At 48.4% G+C, this 26,438-nt stretch overlaps 1 protein-coding gene across 1 annotated transcript in view; it reads left to right on the top strand.

Moving 5' to 3' along the window:
* GPAA1 (glycosylphosphatidylinositol anchor attachment 1) overlaps window positions 1–11,104 on the top strand; it is a 39,238-nt gene extending 28,134 nt beyond the window's left edge. Inside the window, exons 12-13 of the mRNA XM_073629377.1 lie at window positions 637–807; window positions 4,708–11,104. Coding sequence (XP_073485478.1) covers window positions 637–807; window positions 4,708–4,951 — 415 coding nt within the window. The 3' untranslated portion in view covers window positions 4,952–11,104. The remainder of the gene's footprint in view (window positions 1–636; window positions 808–4,707) is intronic.
* Window positions 11,105–26,438: the final 15,334 nt, after the last annotated feature.

The raw sequence follows: 26,438 nt of genomic DNA, 5'->3' as shown, positions 1-26,438 counted from the left end.
CCTCCGTCCCCCTCCTCCTTCCTTTGTGAATAGACAGAGTCAGCTGACTCTGTCCATTCACATAACAGATACATTGTAACCTCCTGTGATTACGATGTGTCAGTTTATGAATGGAGAGGAGCCGCTGTCTTCTCTCCATTCATTCTCAGTGCAGCTGAGGCTGCAGAGAAAGGGACTGGGGAATCTCTATCCTCTGTCTCTTTCTCTGTCTCAGGGGGGAGATATCAGAGGTCTGTTAAGACCCCCGATATCTCACCAAAGCCCCCCAAAAGGACTGATTAAAAAAACAAAAAAAACAATAAAGAATAAAAAAATATTATTGTAAAAAATAAAAATTGTAAAAAAAAAAAAAATAACACGCATACAATGTTCACCCCCCCCCCCCCCCCCCAAAAAAAAGCAAGCACTGTTAAAAAAAAAAAAAAAAAAAAACTGTCACGTGACATTAAAAAAAAGTATCGGTAATCGGTATTCGGTACTTGTACTCGGGCCTAAAAAAGTGGTATCGGGACAACCCTAATTAAGATGCAGCAGCATGATTGAGACTGTATAGCAAAACCAGAGGTCAGATTTCATGTTACTTGGTACACAGTAGCGTAAATGGTGGAACTATCTCACTCTGTTGTCCCTCCACAGAGTTCTGACTGGCAGCAGCTCGGACAAGGGATGGATGACCCTCAAGCTCATCTCGCTCTTATATCTGGCTGTCCTGTTGGGCTGTATCGCTGTCATCAACTTCTCCCTGGGCTTCATTCTGGCCGTCACCATTGTACCCGTGGCTGCCGTGGTCCAGCCTGTGGGGCCTAAGTAAGTGTCGCCTCCATGATACTGCAAGAAATATACTCCTATAAGTGATAAGTCAGAGATGAGAACTGGTGGCTCTAGATAACCAGGAACAGTGATGAGGACTTTCTAGGTTGGAGTGGGATTTGGAGCGGTGTCCTGAAGACAGTAAAGAGTCCATCGAGAGAGGTGGAGTGAAGGTTCCAGATGGGTTCATATCTAAGGGCTAAAGTGGAGATACAAAGAGGTGGCAGATCAAAGAAGACTTTCTAGGTTAAAGTAGGGTTTGGAGCTGTTTACCCCATGTAAGGGAGTGGAGTAAAGGGTGTAAGGGTTAGAGTGGTGATATAAGGAGGTGGCAGATTGATGAGGACTTTCAAAGTTGAGGTAGTATATGGAACTGTGTCCAGATGCAAAAGGAAGCCCATAGAAGGGGATGAAGTGAAGTTTTCAGATGGGTTTTTATCCAAGGGTTAGAGGGGAGACATAAGGAGGTGGCACACAGATGAGGACTTTTTGGGTTAGTGTAGAATTTAGTGCTGTATTCCGAAGGCAATAAGGAGCCCATGCAGAGAGGTGGAGTGAAGGTTTCAGTTGGGTATCTAAAGGCTAAAATGTAGATAAAGGAGTTGCCAGATTGATGACTTGAAGGCAATATGGAGCCCATGCAGAGAGATGGAGTGAAGGTTCCAGTTGGGTATCTAAGGGCCTATGGGCTAAAATGTAGATAAAGGAGGTGACAGATTGATGAGGACTTGAAGGCAATATGGAGCCCGTGCAGAGAGATGGAGTGAAGGTTCCAGTTGGGTTTGTACCTCAGGGTTAGAGAAGAGATATAAGAAGGTGGCAGACTGATCTGGATTTTTTAGGGTTAAAGTAGGATTTGGAACTTTTTTCCTGAAGGCAATAAGGAGCCCATGGAAGGAGGCGCAATGAAAGTTCCAGATATGTGTGTATCCAAGGGACAGAGTGGGAATATAAAGAGGTGACAGACTAATGAAGATATCCTAGGGTTACAGTTGGATTTGGAACAGTGTCTTGAAGGCAATAAGAAACCAATGCAAAAAAAAAAAAAAGTAGAGTGAAGGTTGCAGTTGGGTTTGTATCTGAAGGCTAAAGTGGAGATATAAGGAGGCTGCAGATTGATGATGACTCAAGCACTCATATATCAAAGCGAGTTTCTCTATAGGAGTCAATAGAAATTCAGCTAATTAGTTCCAGTGACACTGCTAGTGTATGCAGTACTGCATGTGGCCAGAGATGGAGGGGCGTCGGAAACACTCGGAGACAGCTCGGATGCACTCGGAGAGACTCGGAGACACTTGGGAATGGAGTGTTTCCGAGTGTCTCTGAGCGGCTCCGAGTTTCACCGGTGCCCCGTACCTCTGGCCAAATGCGGTACTGCACACCCCAAAGACTTGAATCCTGCTCAGGATTTCTAAAAAATAATAGCTTGTATTGCGAAACGCTCGTAAACCGCATTACTTGCAATCCGAGGTATTACTGTATTTACCAAATCATGTTCAAGCTATAGTTATATAATGGATATGGGCTGAAACTGCACACTCTCAGGTTTAATTTGAGGGAGTGTACTTCCAAATCTGAGGAAGGGTTTAGGAATTACAGCTCTTATAATCTCCCCTTTTTCAAGGGACCAAAAGTAATTGGACAATTGAATCAAAAGCTGTTTCATGGCCAGGTGTGGGCTACTCCTTCGTCATTTCTTTATCAATTAAGCAGGTAAAAGGTCTGGAGTTGAGTCTAAGTGTGGTATTTGCATTTGGAATCTATTGCTGTGCACCTACATAATGTGTTCAATGGAGCTGTCCATGCAAGTGAAACAGACCATTGTAAGGCTTCAAAAACCAAACAAATCAATCAGAGAGATAGCAGCAACATTAGGTGTGGCCAAATCAACAGTTTGGTGCATTCTGAGGAAAGAAGAACGCACTGGTGAGCTCAGCAACATAAAAAGTCCTGGACGTCCACGGAAGACAACAGTGGTGGATGATCGCAGGATCCTCTCTATGGTAAAGAAAAACCCATTCACAACATCCAGAGAAGTGAAGGACACTCTCCGGGAGGTGGGGTTATCATTGTCAAAGTCTACAATCAAGAGAAGACTTCACAAGAGCAAATACAGAGGGTTCACCACAAGGTGCAAACCATTCATAAGACTGAAGAATAGAAAAGCCAGATTAGACTTTGCCAAAAAACATCTAAAAAAGCCAGGCCAGTTCTGGAAAAGCATTCTTTGGACGGATGAAACTAAGATGAATCTGTACCAGAATGACGGGGGGGAAAAAGCGTGGAGAAGACTTGGAACAGCTCATGATCCAAAGCGCACAACGTCATCTGTGGTCACATGGTGGAGCTTGCAGTGTGATGAGATGGGCATGCGTGGCTTCTAGTGGCACTGGGTCATTGGTGGTTATTGATGATGTGACAGAATCAGCTGGATGAATTCTGCAGTGTTTAGAGATACAGTACCTCACAAAACTAAGTACACCCCTCAGTCAGATTTGTGTAAATCTTTTCTTCTATCTTTTCATGTGACAACACTGAAGAAATGACACTTTGTTACAATGTAAAGTAGTGAGTGTACAGCTTGTATAACAGTGTACATTTGCTGTCCCCTCAAAATAACTCAACACACTACTACACATTAATGTCTAAACCGCTGGCAACAATAAAATAAAAATCGCAATAATCGTATATTGATTGCTTTGCGCAAAATTTATCGCATCTACAAAAAAGGGGATAGATTTATGGCATTTTTATTATTATTATTTTTTTTTTTTTTTTTTTTTACTAGTATTGGCGGCGATCTGTGATTTTAGTCGGGACTGCGATATAGCGGTGGACAGATCAGATATTTTTGACACCATTGACAATTATACAGTGATCAGAGCTATAAAAATGCACTGATTACTGTATAAATGTCACTGGCAGGGAAGAGGTTCAACACTAGGGGGTGATCAAGGGCTTATTTGTGTTCCCTGGATGTGTTCTAACTGTGGGGGGGATGGGACTGTCTAGGAGGAGAGAGAGATCGGTGTTCATACTTAGTAGGAACACACGATCTGTCTCCTCTCCCCTGAGAGAACTGGAATCTGTGTGTTTACACACACAGATCCCGGTTCTCACTCTGCCACGAGCGATCGCAGGAGCCCGGCAGTCATCGTGCCCGCCGGGCACTCGCATTGGCTCCTGGCACGCGCCCCTAGTGGCCAAAAGGCGAAGCGATGTAAGGTAACGTTGTTTCGCCCAGCCGTGTTAAAGCGGTTAAACTCAAAAATAGGATCACTTTTCAGTAATCTATATTTGTTAGCGTCCCCCAATAGGCGACCCATTTCCCCTATTTGTAAAATTCCTTCCTCATCACTACTAAACCTCCCCCCTTATCAGCTGGGCGAATCACCACCTATTTTTTGGACTCTAAAAAAGTGATGCCCCTTTTTTAAGAAAGAGGGGTCTCTAATTTTTCTAACTTTCATTGATTCCAGATCACCTAACACCATATTTTTGGATACTTTGGTGTGTTTTTAGTGTCAACAGAGCCAAAACTATTAAAATTGTGCCTGTGTCCAAATATCTATGGACCTAACTGTATAATGATGTGACTGATGAGGACCTTCTAGGTAGAAGTAGGATTTGGAGCCTCCTTAGTGTCCTAAAGGCAGTATGGAGTCCATACAAAGGGTTGAGTGAAGGTTCCGGGTTGGTGTGTATCTGGGTGCTAAAAAAAAAATCGAACTCAGAATTTTCTTGGTCATAGCAGGTGTTGAACTGCAGTAGGAAGCAATGTAGGGACTGACAGAGAAGATCCAAACTAGGGGAGAGGAGTACAAGCTGAGTATGAAGATGTCTGTAGAAGACATTTCCGATCACATGAATCATAAAATGTCCCATCTCTCTTTCCAGGCTTCTTCATGCGCTTCTCCTAGTCCTGGTGACACCGGCGACCACCCTCCTCGGCAGCATCTTCCTGTACAGGGAACTGATCGAATACCCCGTCACCTTCTTAGAATGCTGGCAGATCTTCCTGCAGGCCATCGCAGGCGGCATGCTGGACCATTACCTGTACGGATCCTTGCTCTTCCCCTTCCTCGCGTTCTTCATTTACCCGTGTTGGCTGCAGCTGTGGAACGTGGTCTTCTGGAAGTGAACTCGGGGTCCTTCTATTCCCCACCAAACTTCCTGGCCTGGACTTTTCCTTATCTGTCCGGGAGGGATGACGTAGGAAGCGCCATCTTGTTCTCGTACCAGGAAGTGGCCAATCTCAGGTGAAGGGTCAGGCTGCAGAGGTCCAAGGACGGATTTGGGAAATATTTATTGGATGGGAAGCTGCAGGAGATAAGATTTCCATGCATGATGTTCATTTACTGACTTTTTATATTGACTTCTTTTTGATTTTTTTTTCTTTTGGTTTTTGAAGAAGAACTAGGAGCCATGAGAACACCAGAGATCAGGAATGAGAATCCAAAGATGGGAGTGATGTCACTGTGTATTATCCTATCCAGCAATGGAGATGTCTTCAAAGAGGACCTCTTCTCCAGTGTAAACATCCTTCTGTTAACAAATACTTCAAGCTATTTACTGTTCTCTGTATTCTATGGAACCTTCTGTGCCCCTCTGATATAGATTCACTTTGTCTCTTAACCTTTTGACTGCCAGGACCTTTTTTACAGACATACTAAAAATAAATAATTTTAGGCCTGAAGATTACATACCCCCCCCCCCCCCCAACATTACATATTCTCTGAAAGCAGACACCCTAGAAAATGAAATAGTGGTAGTTCCAATCTTCAAGAATTTTTTACTTAACTTTTTTTCTTTTCCCATCACAAAGGGAACAAAAAGTCCCCCATGTGATGATTTTTTTGGCGACAGGTTCTCTTTAATGAGACATCCGGGGTCTAAAAGACCTCCTAATGTCTACCCCTGTGCCCCACTAAATGTAATGCAATGCAGATTGCATTGCAGAACATTCTTTTCTGGTGTTCCGTCAGAATTGGCGACCCGTCACTACCAGGTTTGCTCATCTGACAAAACACCTGCAGGCAGAAGAAGGCGGTGGCGGACATCTTACTACACCCAGCTACGTATTGAATTTCAGAGTAATTTTAGCAATAAAGTGAGCGTAGATAGATAAATATAGTATAATGATATCTATGATGCTGTTTTGATGGTACATTTTGAAAGAAGCTGGATGCCATGTAGGAAGGTGGCGGAAGCCATGTTGGTACACCCAGCAGTAGGAAGCTGGCAGAGGCCATGTTGGCACACCCAGCAGTAGAAAGGTGGCGGAAGCCATATTGGCACACCCAGCAGTAGGAAGCTGCCGGAGGCCATGTTGGTACACCCAGCAGTAGGAAGGTGGCGGAGGCCATGTTGGCACACCCAGCAGTAGGAAGCTGGCAGAGGCCATGTTGGCACACCCAGCAGTAGGAAGCTGGCAGAGGCCATGTTGGCACACCCAGCAGTAGGAAGCTGGCGGAGGCCATGTTGGCACACCCAGCAGTAGGAAGGTGGCGGAGGCCATGTTGGCACACCCAGCAGTAGGAAGGTGGCGGAGGCCATGTTGGCACACCCAGCAGTAGGAAGGTGGTGGAGGCCATGTTGGTACACCTAGCAGTAGGAAGCTGTCAGAGGCCATGTTGGTACCCCCAGCAGTAGGAAGCTGGTGGAGGCCATGTTGGTACACCCAGCAGTAGGAAGGTGGCGGAGCCATGTTGGCACACCCAGCAGTAGGAAGGTGGTGGAGGCCATGTTGGTACACCTAGCAGTAGGAAGCTGTCAGAGGCCATGTTGGTACACCCAGCAGTAGGAAGCTGGCGGTGGCCATGTTGGTACACCCAGCAGTAGGAAGCTGGCGGTAGCCATGTTGGTACACCCAGCAGTAGGAAGCTGGCGGAGGCCATGTTGGCACACCCAGCAGTAGGAAGGTGGCGGAGGCCATGTTGGTACACCCATCAGTAGGAAGGTGGCGGAGGCCATGTTGGCACACCCATCAGTAGGAAGGTGGCGGAGGCCATGTTGGCACACCCAGCAGTAGGAAGCTGGCGGAGGCCATGTTGGCCCACCCATCAGTAGGAAGCTGGCGGAGGCCATGTTGGCACACCCCGCAGTAGGAAGCTGGCGGAGGCCATGTTGGCACACCCCGCAGTAGGAAGGTGGCGGAGGCCATGTTGGTACACCCCGCAGTAGGAAGGTGGCGGAGGCCATGTTGGTACACCCCGCAGTAGGAAGGTGGCAGAGGCCATGTGGGTACACCCAGCAGTAGGAAGCTGGTGGAGGCCATGTTGGTACACCTAGCAGTAGGAAGCTGGCGGAGGCCATGTTGGTACACGCAGCAGAAGGAAGCTGGCGGAGGCCATGTTGGTACACCTAGCAGTAGGAAGCTGGCGGAGGCCATGTTGGTACACCCAGCAGTAGGAAGGTGGCAGAGGCCATGTGGGTACACCCCACAGTAGGAAGGTGGTGGAGGCCATGCTGATACACCCTGCACTGCTCAGTGCTAAACCTTTAGGCTGGGTTCACACCTATGTGAATTGGATGTGGGTTTCTCCGCATCCAATTTGCATAGCAGGAGAATGTGACTGGCTCTCTATGGAGCCGGTTCACATATCTCTGGGGGGGCTGCGGAGCGCACTGCACAGAAACGTGTGCGTCTTTGGTTTAGTTTCAGGGCCGAATTCAGGCACAGATTCAGCCCTGATTCCTCCCTGAAATGGAGAACTGGGACGATCAGCTTTCCTGTGCGATCCGCAGCTGGTTTAGGTGTGAACTGAGCCTTAGGCTTTCAAAATGTAACATTCAAACAGCATCAGAAATGTCAATACACCATATTTATTTACATCCGCTCACTTTACTGCTAAAATTACTGTGAAATTCAAACCTTAGCTGGGTTTAGTAAGATGTCCACTGCCGCCGCCTTCTTCTGACTGCAGGTCTCCTAATAGATGAGCAAACCTGGCAACGACGGGACGCATGCGCAGCTGACGGAACGTCACTTCTGTTACCTAATCTGACGGGTCGCCGATTCTGACGGAACACCAGCTATGCCGGCCGGAGACGCCAAGAGGCGGACCCGGAAGTGATGTCATACACGTCACTTTCCTGGTCCGCAACAAGGAGGGGAGGAGACGTGGGTCCGCTCTGCTCCCTCCCCCCCTCTTCCTGGCGGCACCCACTGAGATTGGTCCCGGGCCCGCAGATGGGCAAGCAGAATGGTGGGATTACAAGCACGGGGTGGGGGGGGTTGGTGTAAAATCAGTCGGGGGGGGCTATGCGGCCCCCCTGAATTCTTCCACCTGACAGGCCGGAGTCTGCTTGCCAGATTTCTGATGTACGGACCTGGCAGTGAAAGGGTTAGTGGACGGTCCTCTGTCCAGTGAGCGCTCTCATTGGTTGGGAGGAAGAGCCGATTGGTGGAGTCATGATGTCAGGTCCAAGTAACAAAGTGAAGCGAAATCAGGTGGTGCACAGAGGAGCAGCTTGTGGTGCACAGAGGAGCAGCTTGTGGTGCACAGAGGAGCAGCGTGGAAGGGTTAGAATCACGGGGGGCTCAACCTGCGGCCCTCCAGCTGTTGCGGAACTACAAGTCCCATGAGGCATTGCAAGGCTGACAGTTACAAGCATGACTCCCACAGGCAGAGGCATGATGGGACTTGTAGTTCAACAACAGCTGGAGGGTTAGATCCTCTGTCAGGTTGCTGTGTTTGCCCCCCGCCCCACACACACAGGAAGTGAGGGCAAATCCACAGATGTTAATACCCCCCCCCCCTTTCCTCCTCCATATGAATACAAAGGCTCTGGCCGGAGTTCCAGGGGGGCGGAGTCTTCTCACATTGGCTAGATAACCCGTGTCCGATTTCCAACACCCAATCAGCTTAAAGATAAAGTTTAATCTGTTTGTATTTCGCCTTCCCTGGTTCCCCCCTCCCCCAGCATGCTAATGACATCTTTAAAAAAATCCTTTTCATTTTCAGTACATACCTTCAAGACTCAGTGATGTCATCACCGGGTCTCTGTGATTTTCTATGCAATGTTGGCAGATCATGGCTGGTGGGAGGGGCCGGCAGGGGGCGGTACAGAGCTTCCTGAATACATCACAGCACCCGGCCTTGGTACTCCTCCCAGGATTCCTCAGTCTTGATGCAAGCAGTGGGCTGGCTCTTGGGAGGAGTTATGCAAATATCAAATTGGAGGAGTGGGTGTTCCTAGGCAGGTGTATCTGCATAGATAACGCCCACATGTGATGCTGAGCCTCCATGCTTTTCCCTAATACTTTTGGGGGCTGCTGGTGACCCACTCTGGCTCCTCCTCCCATGTGACAGCATTAATGCTCAGTGATTGGCTGCTTATGGCTGTCACATGGGGGGAGGGGGAGGTCTGAGTCCTTAGCCCCATATAAGCTCCAGTCCCAAACCGTTTTTTTTTTTTTTTGCCAATTTGCCATATTTTTTAGACCATCCGAGTTACACTTATGATAAAATGCCCCACCCCCGAGGATGCAGCTAGGTCACACCCCCAAAATATTAAATATTGCATAGGAGGGATTATCATAGCGCTGGGTGGGGTCTGGGAAGTGATGGGGAGTTTGACCAACACTTCTCCGTGGTCCTTAAGCCTTTCCCGGCCGCCACCAGGGTCCCTTTATAAAGTTCTGAACCCCGGGGGGGGGGGGGGGAAGATCAGCCATTCATCTGAGCACTGTGATTGGCTGTCACAGTTGTCACATGATCTGGAGTGGGTCCCATATTTACCACATCCATTTTTCTTTTTCTGGGGGGGGGGAGCGCGCTCAAATCCCGCCCACTTTCCACTTTAGAGGTTGGTCCCAACCAAACCTTGCCTTTAAATATGCAAGAACTGCCCATTCCACCCACCCTATTGGTTGGGTTCTTGCCCAGTCTCCACCTCTAAAGGTGGAGACCGCCCACTTGTAGCCTCAGTCCCCATGATTGGATGGATTGCCTCTTCAAGTTACTGAGCATGTGCAGTCACTCAAGGTTCATGCTGTAATCCCAGGACAGGGCCCGGGGCACCGCATTGGTTGGACAGAGGGGCAAGGGGCGGGACTGTCCTGGCAAAGCTGACCTAATTGGTACATTTTGGGAAAAAAGTGACAATTTTCCTGTTATGTGGGGGCAGTGCCCGGGACAAGGTCATCTAGAGCCTAGAAGATGGCAAATGGCGCCCCCCCCCCAAATGTGTCAGCAAAATTCCCCCCAAAATGTGTCAGCAAAAATCCCCCCCAAATGTGTCAGCAAAACCCCCCCAAAAAAATGTCAGCAAACCCCCCTAAAAATGTGTCAGCAAAAATCCCCCCCAAATGTGTCAGCAAAACTCCCCCCCAAATGTGTCAGCAAACCCCCCCCCAAAATGTGTCAGCAAAAGTCCCCCCCAAAATGTGTCAGCACCAAAATGTATCAGCAAAAATCCCCCCCCCCAAAATGTGTCAGCAAAAATCCCCCCCCAAAATGTGTCAGCAAAAATCTCCCCCCAAAATGTGTCAGCAAAAATCGCCCCCCCCAAATGTGTCAGCAAACCTCCCCAAATGTGTCAGCAAAAATCCCCCCCAAAATGTGTTTGCAAACCCCAAAATAAAAAAAAAGAGCACTATTCTTATTACCTTCTAAGCATAAATTCCCTTTGCAAGCCAAAATTCTCTCCAAGCAAAAATTCCCCCTCCCAGCTCAAATCTTCTCCCTCCCCAAATCCCCCCTCCTAGCACAAATCCCCCCCCTTCGTACCCCTTCTTAACACAAATCCCCCCTCCTAGCTCAAATTCCCGCTTCCAAAGCTCCCCTTCCAGCACAAATCCCCACTGCGCCCAGGGCACCCGCCCCCCTCCTGTCCCCACCCCTTGTCTGGGCTCCGTGTGGGCGGGTCTCCCCAGTTACAAACACGATTTATTGGCTCTTGCAGATAATTTATGCGGCTGAGTTTATTTCAAACAAAATTATTGAGAATATGAAAAAAAGACTATTGTGATGGATATGCTGTGATGAGGGGGCGGGCTTACTGGCCGGATGACTCCTCCCCCAAAGACTTCAAACACTCCTGAGAGTACAGGGATTGTCCACCTTCCAGGGATGTGTGCCCTCAGTATAGCGATGTGTATCGTCTCTCTTATGCCCCGCCTCCCACGCTGCTAGAATGGGGTTTTCAGACTTCCAGGCTCTGCGGGGGCGGGGTCTGATGTGCGTACAGAGCGCAGCCCTTCACTGAAGAATGTCCCTACAAACCGAATAACACATCATTCGTTTTTGAAAGATAATGAAAGTAACGTTTAAATAAAGGATTTTCATGAGCTTTGTGTGAGTGTGACTTCATAAAATGATCCAATGTCCAACATCTCCCCTCCCCCACTGATCAGACTGTACATTGTAACTTTGTAGAAGGAGGAGGAGTCATTTCCTCAGTCTCCTCCCCCAGTGATCAGACTGTACATTGTAACTTTGTAGAAGGAGGAGGAGTCATTTCCTCAGTCTCCTCCCTCAGTGATCAGACTATACATTGTAACTTTGTAGAAGGAGGAGGAGTCATTTCCTCAGTCTCCCCTCTCCCCTCCCCCAGTGATCAGACTATACATTGTAACTTTGTAGAAGGAGGAGGAGTCATTTCCTCAGTCTCCCCTCTCCCCTCCCCCAGTGATCAGACTGTACATTGTAACTTTGTAGAAGTGGGAGGAGTCATTTCCTCAGCCTCTCCTCCCCCCAGTGATCAGACTGTACATTGTAACTTTGTAGAAGGGGGAGGAGTAATTTCCTCAGTCTCCCCTCCCCCCAGTGATCAGACTGTACATTGTAACTTTGTAGAAAGTCACAAGGTGAGAGGCTGCAGCAGGGGTCTGATCTGTGTCAAACATTTGTCAGGATCTACATGATTGTGTCATCTCTGAGTCCAGGAAGTAGGTGATGCCTGAACAAAGATGGTTCCTCCCCTCTGGAGAGAAAAGCAGATGAAGATGTTATCAGTCCGGTGATGTCTGGGAGAGGATTAAATTCCCGGACACATTACTGGGGATGTATATAATGTGATGACAGGTCCACTTTACACTCTCCATGTGGAAGTATTGGGGGGTCCTGAGATGCCCCCCCCCCCCCTCGGTGCGGCTGTTTTCTTTGTCCTCCGGCGGGGAATAGAAATGGAAAATGTTGCGTCCTGATAACAACGATCGCTCGGTGTAGTGATCGTCCCCGAGGAGGGAATTCTCTCTCCGGCGCTCAGATCTCTCAGGAAGAGGAACTTCTTATCTGCATTTCCTGCGACTCCCGAAAACAATGGCGGCCAACAAAAGGGGCGTGTCCCCCCTCCCCCGCTCTCTTCTACTCTCATCAAAGAGGACCTGAACACCGACCATGGATGGTGACACCGGCAGTGCCGGGATAAGAAGATGCCAACCTGTGCCCCCCCCCCCCAAAGCCAAAGTTCTCCCTCCTCCTAGTATAAATCCCCCCCCCAAAGCCAAAATTCTCCCTCCTCCCAGTATAAATCCCCCCCCAAAGCCAAAATTCTCCCTCCTCCCAGTATAAATCCCCCCCCAAGCCAAAATTCTCCCTCCTCCCAGTATAAATCCCCCCAAAGCCAAAATTCTCCCTCCTCCTAGTATAAATCCCCCCCCCAAAGCCAAAATTCTCCCTCCTCCCAGTATAAATCCCCCCCCCAAAGCCAAAATTCTCCCTCCTCCCAGTATAAATCCCCCCCCCAAAGCCAAAATTCTCCCTCCTCCCAGTATAAATCCCCCCCCCAAAGCCAAAATTCTCCCTCCCAGTATAAATCCCCCCCCAAGCCAAAATTCTCCCTCCTCCCAGTATAAATCCCCCCCCAAGCCAAAATTCTCCCTCCCAGTATAAATCCCCCCCCAAGCCAAAATTCTCCCTCCTCCCAGTATAAATCCCCCCCCAAAGCCAAAATTCTCCCTCCTCCCAGTATAAATCCCCCCCCCCCAAGCCAAAATTCTCCCTCCTCCCAGTATAAATCCCCCCCCAAAGCCAAAATTCTCCCTCCTCCCAGTATAAATCCCCCCCCAAGCCAAAATTCTCCCTCCTCCCAGTATAAATCCCCCCCAAAGCCAAAATTCTCCCTCCTCCCAGTATAAATCCCCCCCCAAAGCCAAAATTCTCCCTCCTCCCAGTATAAATCCCCCCCCCAACACAAATCTTTGCCCCTCTACCATCTCTGTCCCCACCCCAAATACCACAAAATTAGCCCCTAAAAATCCCCCCTCCACCCCCCCAAAAAATCCCTTCTTAGTACAAATTCTTCCTCTATCCCCCCCCCAAAAAAAAAAAATCCCCTCCCAACACAAATGCCCTTCATCTCCCTTCCCAGTACAAATCCCCCCCCCCCCCCCCCCCGGAGTATTGATGCTGCAGCTGCTGTCATTACTCCTCTCAGCTTGTCCCACTGTGCCCTGTAGACACGTGTGCTGCCGAAACATTTGTTTTCGTTTTCATTCTTTTTTTTTCGTTTTTTGGGTAATTCCTTATGATCACAATTCATAAATTCAAAAATCCGAAAATAAGAAAGAAAATCCGAAAATTCGAATGAATAAATAACTAATAAATTATAGATATTGTAATTTACTTTAAAATTTGAATGTTATTATTAGTTTGTTATTATTTCAAATTTTCGGGTTTTCGGATTTCCGAATTTTAGACGCGGCAAAAAACATTTCCCCACAGCCAGGACAGGCTAGTGTACATGTAACATAGTAGGTGAGGTTGAAAAAAGACACAAGTCCATCAAGTCCAACCTATGTGTGTGATTATGTGTCAGTATTACATTACATATATAGTTACATAGTAACCTTATGCAACACACGGTAATTGACTTCGCCTACTGCTAAACGCGCAACACGCACCGCTCTTAGAGAAGCATTTTGGGGGACCTTCCATATTTTATCAGCCTGATGAAGTGGAAGGTCCCCCGAAACGTTTCCTTTATTATGATTTTTTAAAATTATTATTCATATTAACCGCTTCCGGACCGCCCACCGTACATAAAAATTTGGAGATTCGAGAATTCGGAAAAGGGAAAATCCCAAAATAAGAATGAAAATCCGAAAATTCAAAAGAACGAAAATCCGAAAATAAGAACAAAAATCCGAAAATTCTAAAGAACGAAAATCCAAAAATTCAAAACAAAGAAAATCCAAAAATTTGGGATTTCAAAAGAGCGAAAATCCAAAAATGAGAACGAAAATCTGAAAATAAGAACAAAAATCTTACATTTCTAAAGAACGAAGATCCAAAAACTCAAAAAAACGAAAATACGAGAATAAGAACGAAAATCCGAAAATTTTAAAGAACGAAAATCCGAAAATATCGAAAATCCGAAAATTCTAAAGAACGAAAATCCAAAAATTTAAAACAACGAAAATCCGTAAATTCTAAAGAACAAAAATCTGAAAATAAGCATGAAAATTCGGGAATTCAAAAGATCGAAAATCCAAAAATGAGAACGAAAACCCAAAAATGAATATCCGAAAATAAGAATGAAAATCCAAAAATTCAAAACAACGGAAATCCGAAAATAAGAACGAAAATCTGAAATTTCTAATGAACGAAAATCTGAAAATGAGAATGAAAATCAAAAAATCAAAAGAATTGAATAGCCGAAAATAAGAACGAAAATTCAAAAGAACGAAAATAAGAAAGAAAATCCGAAAATAAGATTGAAAATCTGAAAATTCTAAAGAACGAAAATCCAAAAATTCAAAACAACGAAAATCCGAAAATAAGAACGGAAATTCGGGAATTCGAAAGAGCGAAAATCCAAAAATTCAAAGGAACGAAAATCCGAAAATTCTAAAGAATGGATATCCAAAAATAAGAACGAAAATTTGAAAACCCGAAAATTCTAAAATCTGAAATAATAACTAATAATAACTTACCTATAATTTAATAGTTTATAATGGTTGTTGGAATCAAATACAACCAAAAGAAATCCTTCTGAAAAAAATTGGGCCAGTGTTACATGACGGAGTAATGGTCAGTCAAAGGATCACAGCACTGATAGCTGTCGAGTGGTCGAGTAATGAAGGGGTTATACCGGCAGCGCTTTGTGTTGTCTGTTTTGAGCGGCGCGATCCGCCACGGGGGAGCTGCAGGACCGCGATTGTTTTGAGTTTCCACAAACAGCGATCCCCGGACTCATTTATGTTTATTTGTTTACTGTATTTGTTTTTATTATATCTCTGTATCCAGTCTCTGTGGCTCTGTTACATTGTATCTGTATTTATTATTTAGATGTATTTCTTTATTTTATATAAATATATACACTCACCGGCCACTTTATTAGGTACACCTATTCAATTGCTCGTTAACACAAATTACTAATCAGCCAATCACATGGCAGCAACTCAATGCATTTAGGCCTCTAGACGTGGTGAAGACGACTTGCTGCCGTTCAAACCAGGCACCAGAATGGGGAAGAAAGGAGATTTAAAAGAGAAGTGATGGCGTGGGGCATATTTTCTTGGCACACTTTGGGCCCCTTAGTACCAATTGGTTTAATCACCATGACCTACCTGAGTATTGCAGCTGACCATGTCCATCCCTTTATGACTACAGTGTCCCCATCTTCTGATGGCTCCTTCCAGCAGGATAATGCACCATGTCACAAAGCTCCAATCATCTCACCACTGGACAATGAGGTCCCTGTACTCCAATGGCCTCCACACTCACCACATCTCATCCAATAGAGCTCCTTTGGGATGTGGTGGAACGGGAGATTGGCATCATGGATGGGCAGCCGGCAAAATCTGCAGTAACTACGTGTTGTTATCATGTCACTATCGTGAACATTTCCAACACCTTGTTGTATCTATGCCACCAAGAATGAAGGCAAAAGATGGTCCAACCCGCTACTAGCAAGGGGGACTTAATAAAGTGGCCGGTGAGTGTATATATGTATATATATATATATAAAATCTGTGTGTTTTTATGTTATTTGTTTCTCTGTGGCATTGAACAGTAGGGATGAGCCGAACACCCCCCGGTTCGGTTCGCACCAGAACCCGCGAACGGACCGAAAGTTCGCACGAACGTTAGAACCCCATTGACGTCTATGGGACTCGAACGTTCGAAATCAAAAGTGCTCATTTTAAAGGCTAATTTGCATGGTATTGTCCTAAAAAGGGTTTGGGGACCCGGGTCCTACCCCAGGGGACATGTATCAATGCAAAAAAAACTTTTAAAAACGGCCGTTTTTTCGGGAGCAGTGATTTTAATGATGCTTAAAGTAAAAAAAAAAAAAGTGAAATATTCCTTTAAATATCGTACCTGGGGGGTGTCTATAGTATGCCTGTAAAGGGGCGCACGTTTCCCGTGTTTAGAACAGTCCCTGCACCAAATGTCATTTTTAAAGGAAAAAATCTCATTTAAAACTGCTTGCGGGTTTAATGTAATGTCGGGTCATGGCAATATGGATGAAAATCAGTGAGACAAACGGCATGGGTACCCCCCAGTCCATTACCAGGCCCTTTGGGTCTTGTATGGATATTAAGGGGAACCCCGCACACAAATTAAAATAAGGAAAGGTGTGGGGCCACCAGGCCCTATATACTCTGAACAGCAGTATACAGGCGGTGCAAACAAGACAGGGACTGTAGGTTTGTTGTTAAGTAGAATCTGTTTGTAATTTTGAACATTTTTAACGTGTTTAGCTCCAGCCAAAAAATCTTTTCTAAGCTTTTTGGAAAACATAGGGAAGAGTTATCACCCCTGTGACATTTGTTTTGCTGTCTTTCCTCCTCTTCAGAAGATTTCACCTCACTTTTTTGTCCCAATGAAAAATGTTTTTTGAAAATTTGGGTTTTTTTGTGGAACAAGGATTGGAAAGCATCAGTGGAAAGGAGAAATTGTTTTCCCATATTAACTCTTACAGGAGAGAATTTCCCTTCCTAGGGGTAGATTTCATCTCACTTCCTGTTGTCTCCTTCCGTTTGCAAGTAGGAGTCGTTTGTAAGTTAGATGTTTGAAAGTAGGGTCCTGCCCTATATACTCAGCAGAAATTTGGGCCTTAGGTGTTGCTGTGGCCACAACACTGTAAGCCCTCACAGGGCCCTGCTGTGAAATATTAGATCAAGAATTGTAATTACATGCCCCTGTTGAACAGGAGCTGAAAAATTAGGCCTTAGGCACTGGTGCTGGTGCCACAACACTGCAACCCCTCACAGACACTCTAGTTGGAACGCAGGAACGAGCCCTGCTGCAAAGTATTGCATCAAAAATTGTAATTACACGCCCCTGTTGAACAGGAGCTGAAAAATTAGGCCTTAGGCACTGGTGCTGGTGCCACAACACTGCAACCCCTCACAGACACTCTAGTTGGAACGCAGGAACGAGCCCTGCTGCAAAGTATTGCTTCAAAAATTGTAATTACACGCCCCTGTTAGACAGGGGCAGAAAAATTGGGCCTTAGGCACTGGTGCTGGTGCCACAACACTGCAACCCCTCACAGACACTCTAGTTGGAATGCAGGAACGAGCCCTGCTGCAAAGTATTACATCAAAAATTGTAATTACACGCCCCTGTTAAACAGGGGCTGAAAAATTGTGCCTTAGGCACTGGTGGTGGCGCCCAGAACCAAAAATGTTCTTACAAGCTATCAGCGTGATGATTGAGGAGGAAGAGGATAATTACTCAGGGATAGTCACTCAGCATCAGCATAGGCAGTCTTTGAAGGGATCTGAGATTTCAAAAAAAATTATTCGGTTACATCAGCATCAGGTGCTTGGTAGCTGGTGGTGATCCAAGACTCATTCATTTTTATGAAGGTCAGCCGATCGACCGAGTCGGTGGACAGACGCACCCTGTGATCGGTTACCACGCCTCCAGCAGCACTGAATGTGCGTTCCGAAAGAACGCTGGATGCAGGACAGGCCAGTAGCTCAATTGCATACTGTGCAAGCTCTGGCCAGTGATCCATCCTCAAGACCCAGTAACCCAGAGGATTTTCGGTGGGAAAGGTGTCCAAGTCTGATCTTGCCCCTAGGTATTCCTGCACCATGTAAAACAGACGCTGGCGATGGTTGCTGGAACCGATCATACCTTGGGGCTGCGGACCAAAAAATTGTCTGAACGCATCGGTCAGACGGCCACCTTCTCCACCGCTCCTTCTTTGACTGACCGAAGCCTCAGCAACACGTTGTCCAGAAACAGGAGTTTGTAACCTCCCAGTCTCTGGGAACGCGTTGCACAGACCTTTCTGCAAGGCCTCCCGAAGATGTTTCATCCTCTGCTCCCTCTGCGATGGCAAGATAAGGTCCGCAACCTTACCCTTGTAACGTGGATCAAGGAGGGTTGCCAGCCAGTATTGGTCCTTCTCCTTGATACCACGAATACGAGGATCCTTACGCAGGCTTTGCAGGATCAGGGAGGCCATGCAGCGTAGGTTTGCTGAGGCATTCGGTCCGGAGTCCTCTGGGTCACTAAGAACGACATGGTCCGCAGCCACCTCCTCCCAGCCACGTACAAGTCCATGTGTTTCTTGGGACTGATCCCTTAAAGACTGCTGCTGATGCTGAGTGCCAGGCTCCACCTCCATACTGACACAATCTTCCTCCTCCTCCTCTTCCTCCTCGTCCTCTTCCTGTGTGATCGGCGGGCACGCAGGAACACTGTCTGGATAAAGGGGGCCTTGAGAGCTAAGGAAGTCCTCCTCTTCCTGCCTCTGTTCTGCCTCAAGTGCCCTGTCCATTATTCCACGCAGCGTGTGCTCCAACAGGTGGACAAGGGGGACAGTGTCACTGATGCATGCACTGTCACTGCTCACCATCCTCGTGGCCTCCTCGAATGGTGACAGGACAGTGCATGCATCCCTGATCATGGCCCACTGGCGTGGGGAAAAAAAAACAAGCTCCCCTGACCCTGTCCTGGTGCCATAGTCGCACAGGTACTCATTGATGGCCCTCTGCTGCGTGTGCAGCCGCTGCAGCATGGCCAACGTTGAGTTCCACCTGGTGGGCATGTCACAGATTAGGCGGTTCTTGGGCAGGTTAAACTCCTTTTGGAGGTCCGTCAGCCGAGCACTGGCATTATATGACCGGCGGAAATGCACACAGACTTTCCTGGCCTGCCTCAGGACATCCTGTAAGCCCGGGTACCTGCCCAAGAACCGCTGCACCACCAAGTTAAGGACGTGAGCCAAACAGGGCACATGGGTCATTTGTCCCTGTCGGAGGGCAGAGAGGAGGTTGGTGCCATTGTCGCAAACCACCATTCCTGCCTTAAGTTGGCGTGGCGTCAACCACCTCTGAACCTGCCCCTGCAGAGCTGACAGAACCTCTGCCCCAGTGTGGCTCCTGTCCCCCAAGCACACCAGCTCAAGCACCGCATGGCATCTTTTGGCCTGCGTACTTGCGTAGCCCCTTGAACGCCTACGGAGCACCGCTGGTTCCGAGGAAGAGGCCATGGAGGAAGAAGAAGAGGAGGGGGTGGAGGAGAGAGGTGTGTCACAATCAGCATTTTGGAGGCGTGGTGGCGGAACAACCTCCAACACTACTGCACCTTGTCCTGCATCCTTCCCAGCTGCCAGCAGAGTCACCCAATGCGCCGTGAAACTTAGGTAACGTCCCTGTCCATGCCTGCTGGACCATGAGTCAGCGGTAATATGCACCTTACCACTGACCGCCCTGTCCAGCGAGGCGTGGACATTGCCTTCCACATGCCGGTAGAGAGCCGGAATCGCCTTCCATGAGAAAAAGTGGCGTTTGGGTACCTGCCACTGAGGAACCGCACATTCCACAAACTCACGGAAGGGGGCAGAGTCTACCAACTGAAAAGGCAGCAGTTGAAGTGCTAGCAATTTTGCCAAGCTAGCATTCAACCGCTGGGCATGTGGATGGCTGGGAGCAAACTTCTTTCGGCGGTGCAGCAGCTGGGGCAGGGAAATTTGCCTGGTACAATCTGACGTCGGTGTACCAAAAGCAGATTGCCCACAAGTACTTGGCTGTGACACACCTAATTCTACACCTTCATTCCTCTCACTGCAGGTCTCAGAGAGGACTGAAGGTCTAGTGGGGTTGGAAATCTCAGCTGATGAGGAGCAAGGAGAGATCCTCTTTGTTCTTTGGTGTGGGTCTTTTAGATACGCTTGCCAACGAACTGCATGGCAGGTCAACATATGTCTGGTCAAGCATGTGGTACCCAAGCGGGAGATGTTTTGGCCACGCGAGATACGCTTGAGACATATGTTGCAAATAGCAGCGGTGCGATCTGATGCACTCGTCTCAAAAAAGGCCCACACCAAAGAACTTTTTGAATAACGCGCAGAGACTGCAGCGCCCTGCACATGTGGAGCTTTGGGGTGTGATGCAGTCAATGTGCTGCCCTTAGGCTGGCCCCTGGAGGGCATCCTGCCTCGTTGGTGATGTGCCGCCGCCTCCTCCTCCTCCTCCTCCTCCTCCTCCTCCTCTCTCCTATCAGGCACCCACGTTGAGTCAGTGACCTCATCATCCCCTCCCTCCTCATCACTGGAGCAAACCTGGCAGTATGCTGCAGCAGGGGGAGCATGACTGCCAGATTGCTGTCCTTCTTGGGCACCCCCTCTGTCCGTGCTCATGTTACTGCCTTCATCGAGCTCAGTATCGTCATCAGAGCCTTCCAAACGCTGGGCATCCTCCTGGAGCATGTACCCAACACTGTGGTCAAACAGTTCGAGGGAATCCTCATGAGGACATGGTGGAGCTAGGGAAGGAGTCACTGATGACATTGAGCTGAGGGAAGAGGCCGCTGCTTTGCCAGACAAAGCACCCTGGGCATGGGTGAGAGAGGATGAGGAGGATGAGGACGGCTTGGTCATCCACTCGACCAAGTCTTCCGCATGTTGCGGCTCAACACGGCCAGCTGCCGAAAAAAAGGCCAAGCGTGTCCCATGGCCACGTGCTGATGAGGATGCACCGTCTCCACGACCAGCACTAGACACAGAGCCTGCTTGCCCTCTCTTATTGGCTTGTGACTGTCTGCCTCTCCTTCTTGGCCTTCCAGACATACTAATGGCCTGTAGCTGCACTAAGCTGGGATAGAACACCTGTAATTTTCTTCAGGTAGCTTTATATACTGTAACCAGACAAGCCTGCCTGTCAGTAGGAAGATAACAGGAACGGATCTAGCTGAACACTGTGAGCAGGACGCACTGTACTAAATGTAAATAGTCTAGCTGCCTGACCGTGGTACTAATAGGATCAAATAGAACACCTGTAATTTTCTTCAGGTAGCTTTATATACTGTAACCAGACAAGCCTGCCTGTCAGTAGGAAGATAACAGGAACGGATCTAGCTGTACACTGTGAGCAGGACGCACTGCACTAAATGTAAATAGTCTAGAAGATAACAGGAACGGATCTAGCTGAACACTGTGAGCAGGACGCACTGCACTAAATGTAAATAGTCTAGAAGATAACAGGAACGGATCTAGCTGAACACTGTGAGCAGGACGCACTGCACTAAATGTAAATAGCAGGAACGGATCTAGCTGAACACTGTGAGCAGGACGCACTGCACTAAATGTAAATAACAGGAACGGATCTAGCTGAACACTGTGAGCAGGACGCACTGCACTAAATGTAAATAACAGGAACGGATCTAGCTGAACACTGTGAGCAGGACGCACTGCACTAAATGTAAATAGCAGGAACGGATCTAGCTGAACACTGTGAGCAGGACGCACTGCACTAAATGTAAATAGCAGGAACGGATCTAGCTGAACACTGTGAGCAGGACGCACTGCACTAAATGTAAATAGCAGGAACGGATCTAGCTGAACACTGTGAGCAGGACGCACTGCACTAAATGTAAATTGCAGGAACGGATCTAGCTGAACACTGTGAGCAGGACGCACTGCACTAAATGTAAATAGTCTAGAAGATAACAGGAACGGATCTAGCTGAACACTGTGAGCAGGACGCACTGCACTAAATGTAAATAGCAGGAACGGATCTAGCTGAACACTGTGAGCAGGACGCACTGCATTAAATGTAAATAGTCTAGATAGAAGATAACAGGAACGGATCTAGCTAAACTGAATACAGTGTATATATATATATACAACACCTGGGATGCATATATATACACAATACACTGTAAGTGCAGCTAACTGACTGACTGTTCTGCCTAATCTATCTAACTCAAATCAAATGACACTGTCTCTCTCTCTCTCTCTATCTCTCAGCACACCGGAACACACACTACACAGGGCCGCCGTGCAGGCGGCCTTATATAGTGTGGGGTGTGTACTAAATCCCCTGAGCCATAATTGGCCAAAGCCACCCTGGCTTTGGCCAATTACAGCTCTCTCTACTGACGGCGCTGTGATTGGCCAAGCATGCGGGTCATAGTGCATGCTTGGCCAATCATCAGCCAGCAATGCACTGCGATGCCGCAGTGAATTATGGGCCGTGACGCGCCACACGAATTTAGCGCGAACGGCCCATATAGTTCGCAATTCGGGGAACGGGCGAACAGCCGATGTTCGAGTCGAACATGGGTTCGACTCGAACACGAAGCTCATCCCTATTGAACAGTCACACCGTCCTCATTCCACCACCAAAGTGATTTAAACATCAGTACCTCCACCAACAACTGAGGGGCTTGCTTACCAGCTACAAATGATCCCTCATTACAAGTGCTTGTGGCCTTTCTCCAGGTCCAGATGGCCTCCCAACAAATTCACCCCTTGGTGCCATATAGGATATGATGATATCTCAAAAGAACAAAGTGCTCCGCATAGTGTAAAATCCTTCTAAACGCGTTTCGTCATACGATGACGTCATCCACATGTTATCCTCACCTTGTACATTGATTTAAATAAAAGCAATGCACTTACAGCTGCCGCTCATACAGAGCACCTTAGATATCCCATGTGTCGGACGCCACAGAAAACAACCCGCCCTCTAGGGTACTTATGGGATTGGTGACATCAGCGCGTTGCTCCACCCTACACGTTTCGTCATACAATTACGTCGTCCACATGTCCTCACCTAGGGAAGCATGCAATAGTTTTAAAAAAGGGATTATTGGGTTAGGGGTAACCATAACCATAACCCTAACCCTTGTGTTAAATTAAGGGGGGAGAGAGGCAGAAGACAGGAAGTCATCTTCATTAATGAAGTTTTGCTTTAGGAAGGGTTTGACCCTCTGTTTTTTTATTGCTGTCCTCTTCTTATGAAGAGTCCCTCCCTTTATTTGTCCTGGTGACTTTGGTCTTACGCTAGCAATCAACGGCGGTATTGCCTGCCGAACGCAACAGCAGGTTTAATCTTTGCTGCAGCATGTATACAGTCCTGAGGCGGCATGTCTGTATATCCACTTGCCGACCAATCACGTGCCTTGTATGCCAATCAGTTTTCAAGGGGTTGTGCCGGGACATGTCCTGCTGCTGCGGGCATCATCCCAGTACTGTTTTTTTTTAGAGCCTGTGGTTGGCAATCCTGACGGCTAACTATTTCTTGGTCTCTCCTGTCGCACCGGGAAACCTGAGCGACCAAATGGCACCCAAACAAAAGCCAGGATCGGCTTTGATCGACTCTCGGGATATAGTAACCCGGAAGCAACAACTTGACACCACTTCTTGTTCACCCGAATGTCAACGGCTCCCTTTTCAAAGAATCGAAAGTGTTCTGAAACGCCGATCTTGGTGTTCTGAATGCTTTTATAAGCAGAGAGGTAGACATGCGCACTGCCGAAAAATGTGTTCGTTTTCCTTTAATTCGTTTTTTTTTTTTTCGTCTTTCGGGTCACTCATTATCATCGCAATTCGTAAATTCGAAATTTCAAAAAAGAAAAGAAAATAAGAAAGAAAATTCGAAAGAATAACAAACTAATAATAAATATCAAATTATAGGTATTGGAATTTCCTTTCAAATTTGGCTGTTAGTGAACGTAACGAATACGAATTTATCCGAAGTTATGAATTATCCGAACTAACGAATGTCGCATCTAAACAAATGGAACATAACAAATGAATAATAAATAATAATAAGGTTTTTTATTTATTTATTATTTTATTTATTTATTATTATTAATTTCTTCGTTCCATTTGTTTAGATGCGGCATTCGTTATTTCGGATAATTCATAACTTCGGATAAATTCGTATTCGTTACGATCACTAACAGCCAAATTTGAAAGGAAATTACAATACTTATAATTTAAAGGTATTATAATTTCCCACCTGTAATTTATAGTTATAGACCACCTGGGTTTTTTTTTTACCCCCCCCCCCGCCCGCCTGTGTGAACAAACCCTAATGCTCTAATTGGATATTCATTTTATCGTGTTATTTTTTTTTGGCTGGAGCTCTGCTTTAACCATCCCCCAACTCTATCAAATATGAAAAAAAATGTTTTGGTTTCAGATATATTTGGAGTATTCTGAAACCTTCAGGAAGGACGCTCTCCCATCCCCCGCCCAGGGGGGACACTCTCCCATCCCCCTCTCGGGGGGACGCTCTCCCATCCCCCTCTCGGGGGGGGCGCTCTCCCATCCCCCGCCCAGGGGGGACACTCTCCCATCCCCCTCTCGGGGGGACGCTCTCCCATCCCACTCTCGGGGGGACGCTCTCCCATCCCACTCTCGGGGGGACGCTCTCCCATCCCCCTCTCGGGGGGACGCTCTCCCTTCCCCCTCTCGGGGGGATGCTCTCCCATCCCCCTCTCGGTTGTCACTCTCCCATCCCCCTCTCGGGGGGGACGCTCTCCCTTCCCCCTCTCGGGGGGACGCTCTCCCATCCCCCTCTCGGTTGTCACTCTCCCATCCCCCTCTCGGTTGTCGCTCTCCCATCCCCCTCTCGGTGGACGCTCTCCCATCCCCCTCTCGGGGGGGCGCTCTCCCATCCCCCTCTCAATGGTCGCTCTCCCATCCCCCTCTCGGTGGACGCTCTCCCATCCCCCTCTCAGTGGTCGCTCTCCCATCCCCCTCTCGGGGGGACGCTCTCCCATCCCCCTCTCAGTGGTCGCTCTCCCATCCCCCTCTCGGGGGGACGCTCTCCCATCCCCCTCTCAATGGTCGCTCTCCCATCCCCCTCTCGGTGGACGCTCTCCCATCCCCCTCTCGGGGGGACGCTCTCCCATCCTCCTCTTTGTGGTCGCTCTCCCATCCCCCTCTCGGTGGTCACTCTCCCATCCCCCTCTCGGTGGACGCTCTCCCATCCCCCTCTCGGTGGACGCTCTCCCATCCCCCTCTCGGTGGACGCTCTCCCATCCCCCTCTCGGTGGTCGCTCTCCCATCCCCCTCTCAATGGTCGCTCTCCCATCCCCCTCTCGGGGGGGGTCATAGATGTCCCATCCCCCTCTCGGTGGACGCTCTCCCATCCCCCTCTCAGTGGTCGCTCTCCCATCCCCCTCTCGGGGGGACGCTCTCCCATCCCCCTCTCAGTGGTCGCTCTCCCATCCCCCTCTCGGGGGGACGCTCTCCCATCCCCCTCTCAATGGTCGCTCTCCCATCCCCCTCTCGGTGGACGCTCTCCCATCCCCCTCTCGGGGGGACGCTCTCCCATCCTCCTCTTTGTGGTCGCTCTCCCATCCCCCTCTCGGTGGTCACTCTCCCATCCCCCTCTCGGTGGACGCTCTCCCATCCCCCTCTCGGTGGACGCTCTCCCATCCCCCTCTCGGTGGTCGCTCTCCCATCCCCCTCTCAATGGTCGCTCTCCCATCCCCCTCTCGGGGGGGGTCATAGATGTCCCATCCCCCTCTCGGTTGTCGCTCTCCCATCCCCCTCTCGGGGGGACGCTCTCCCATCCCCCTCTCAGTGGTCGCTCTCCCATCCCCCTCTCGGTGGTCACTCTCCCATCCCCCTCTCGGTGGACGCTCTCCCATCCCCCTCTCGGTGGTCGCTCTCTCATCCCCCTCTCGATGGTCGCTCTCCCATCCCCCTCTCGATGGTCGCTCTCCCATCCTCCTCTCGGGGGGGTCATAGATGTCCCATCCTAAGGGAGCTAGACTTAGATTCCCACAAATTCCTTGCAGACCTCCAAGAACAGTCTGGAAGTTCTCCGCTGTTCCGAAAGAATCTTCCATGTAAAATCAGAATGGTCAGTAGACAGGGTCTGTAGAGGAAGGTGATTATTATAGTCTCAGTGATGCCACATCACCGGGTCTCTGTGCTTCTCTATGCAATGCAGGCAGATCATGGCAGGTGGGAGGGGCCGGCAGGGGGGCTGTACGTGGCTTCCCGGCCTCAGTACTCCTTCTCAAGAGCCCTCAGCCCAGTGGGAGGAGTTATGCTAATAGAAAAATGCTTGATAGGGTCAATCTGGAGGAGTGGGCGTTCCTAGACAGGCAATATTTGCATGCAGACCGCCCTTTGTGATCATCACAACTCCCGACCTCATTACTCCTCTGAGTCCTGATGCAAGCAGTGGGCGGGCTCCTGGGAGGAGTTATGCAAATATCAAAATGGACGTCAGTTGGGAGGAGTCTGATAGTGCCCCGCCCCCATGCTCATAGGTGAAGACAGAAGTCTATGTGCAGAGACTATAGATGATCATTAATGTTTTATTTTAATTAATAAACTGACCTCAATCTTCACTTTTTCCTCGGGATTCCTGCTGGTATCACTGGGGGCTGCTGTCCCCCTGGAGGGTATGGCTGGCGGCTGCTGCTCTCCCCCTGGAGGGTATGGCTGGCGGCTGCTGCTCTCCC

This window comes from Aquarana catesbeiana, linkage group LG05, assembly GCF_042186555.1.
Source record: "Aquarana catesbeiana isolate 2022-GZ linkage group LG05, ASM4218655v1, whole genome shotgun sequence".
In the NCBI taxonomy this organism is placed as follows: domain Eukaryota; kingdom Metazoa; phylum Chordata; class Amphibia; order Anura; family Ranidae; genus Aquarana; species Aquarana catesbeiana.
This window is presented reverse-complemented; position numbering and strand designations above follow the sequence as displayed.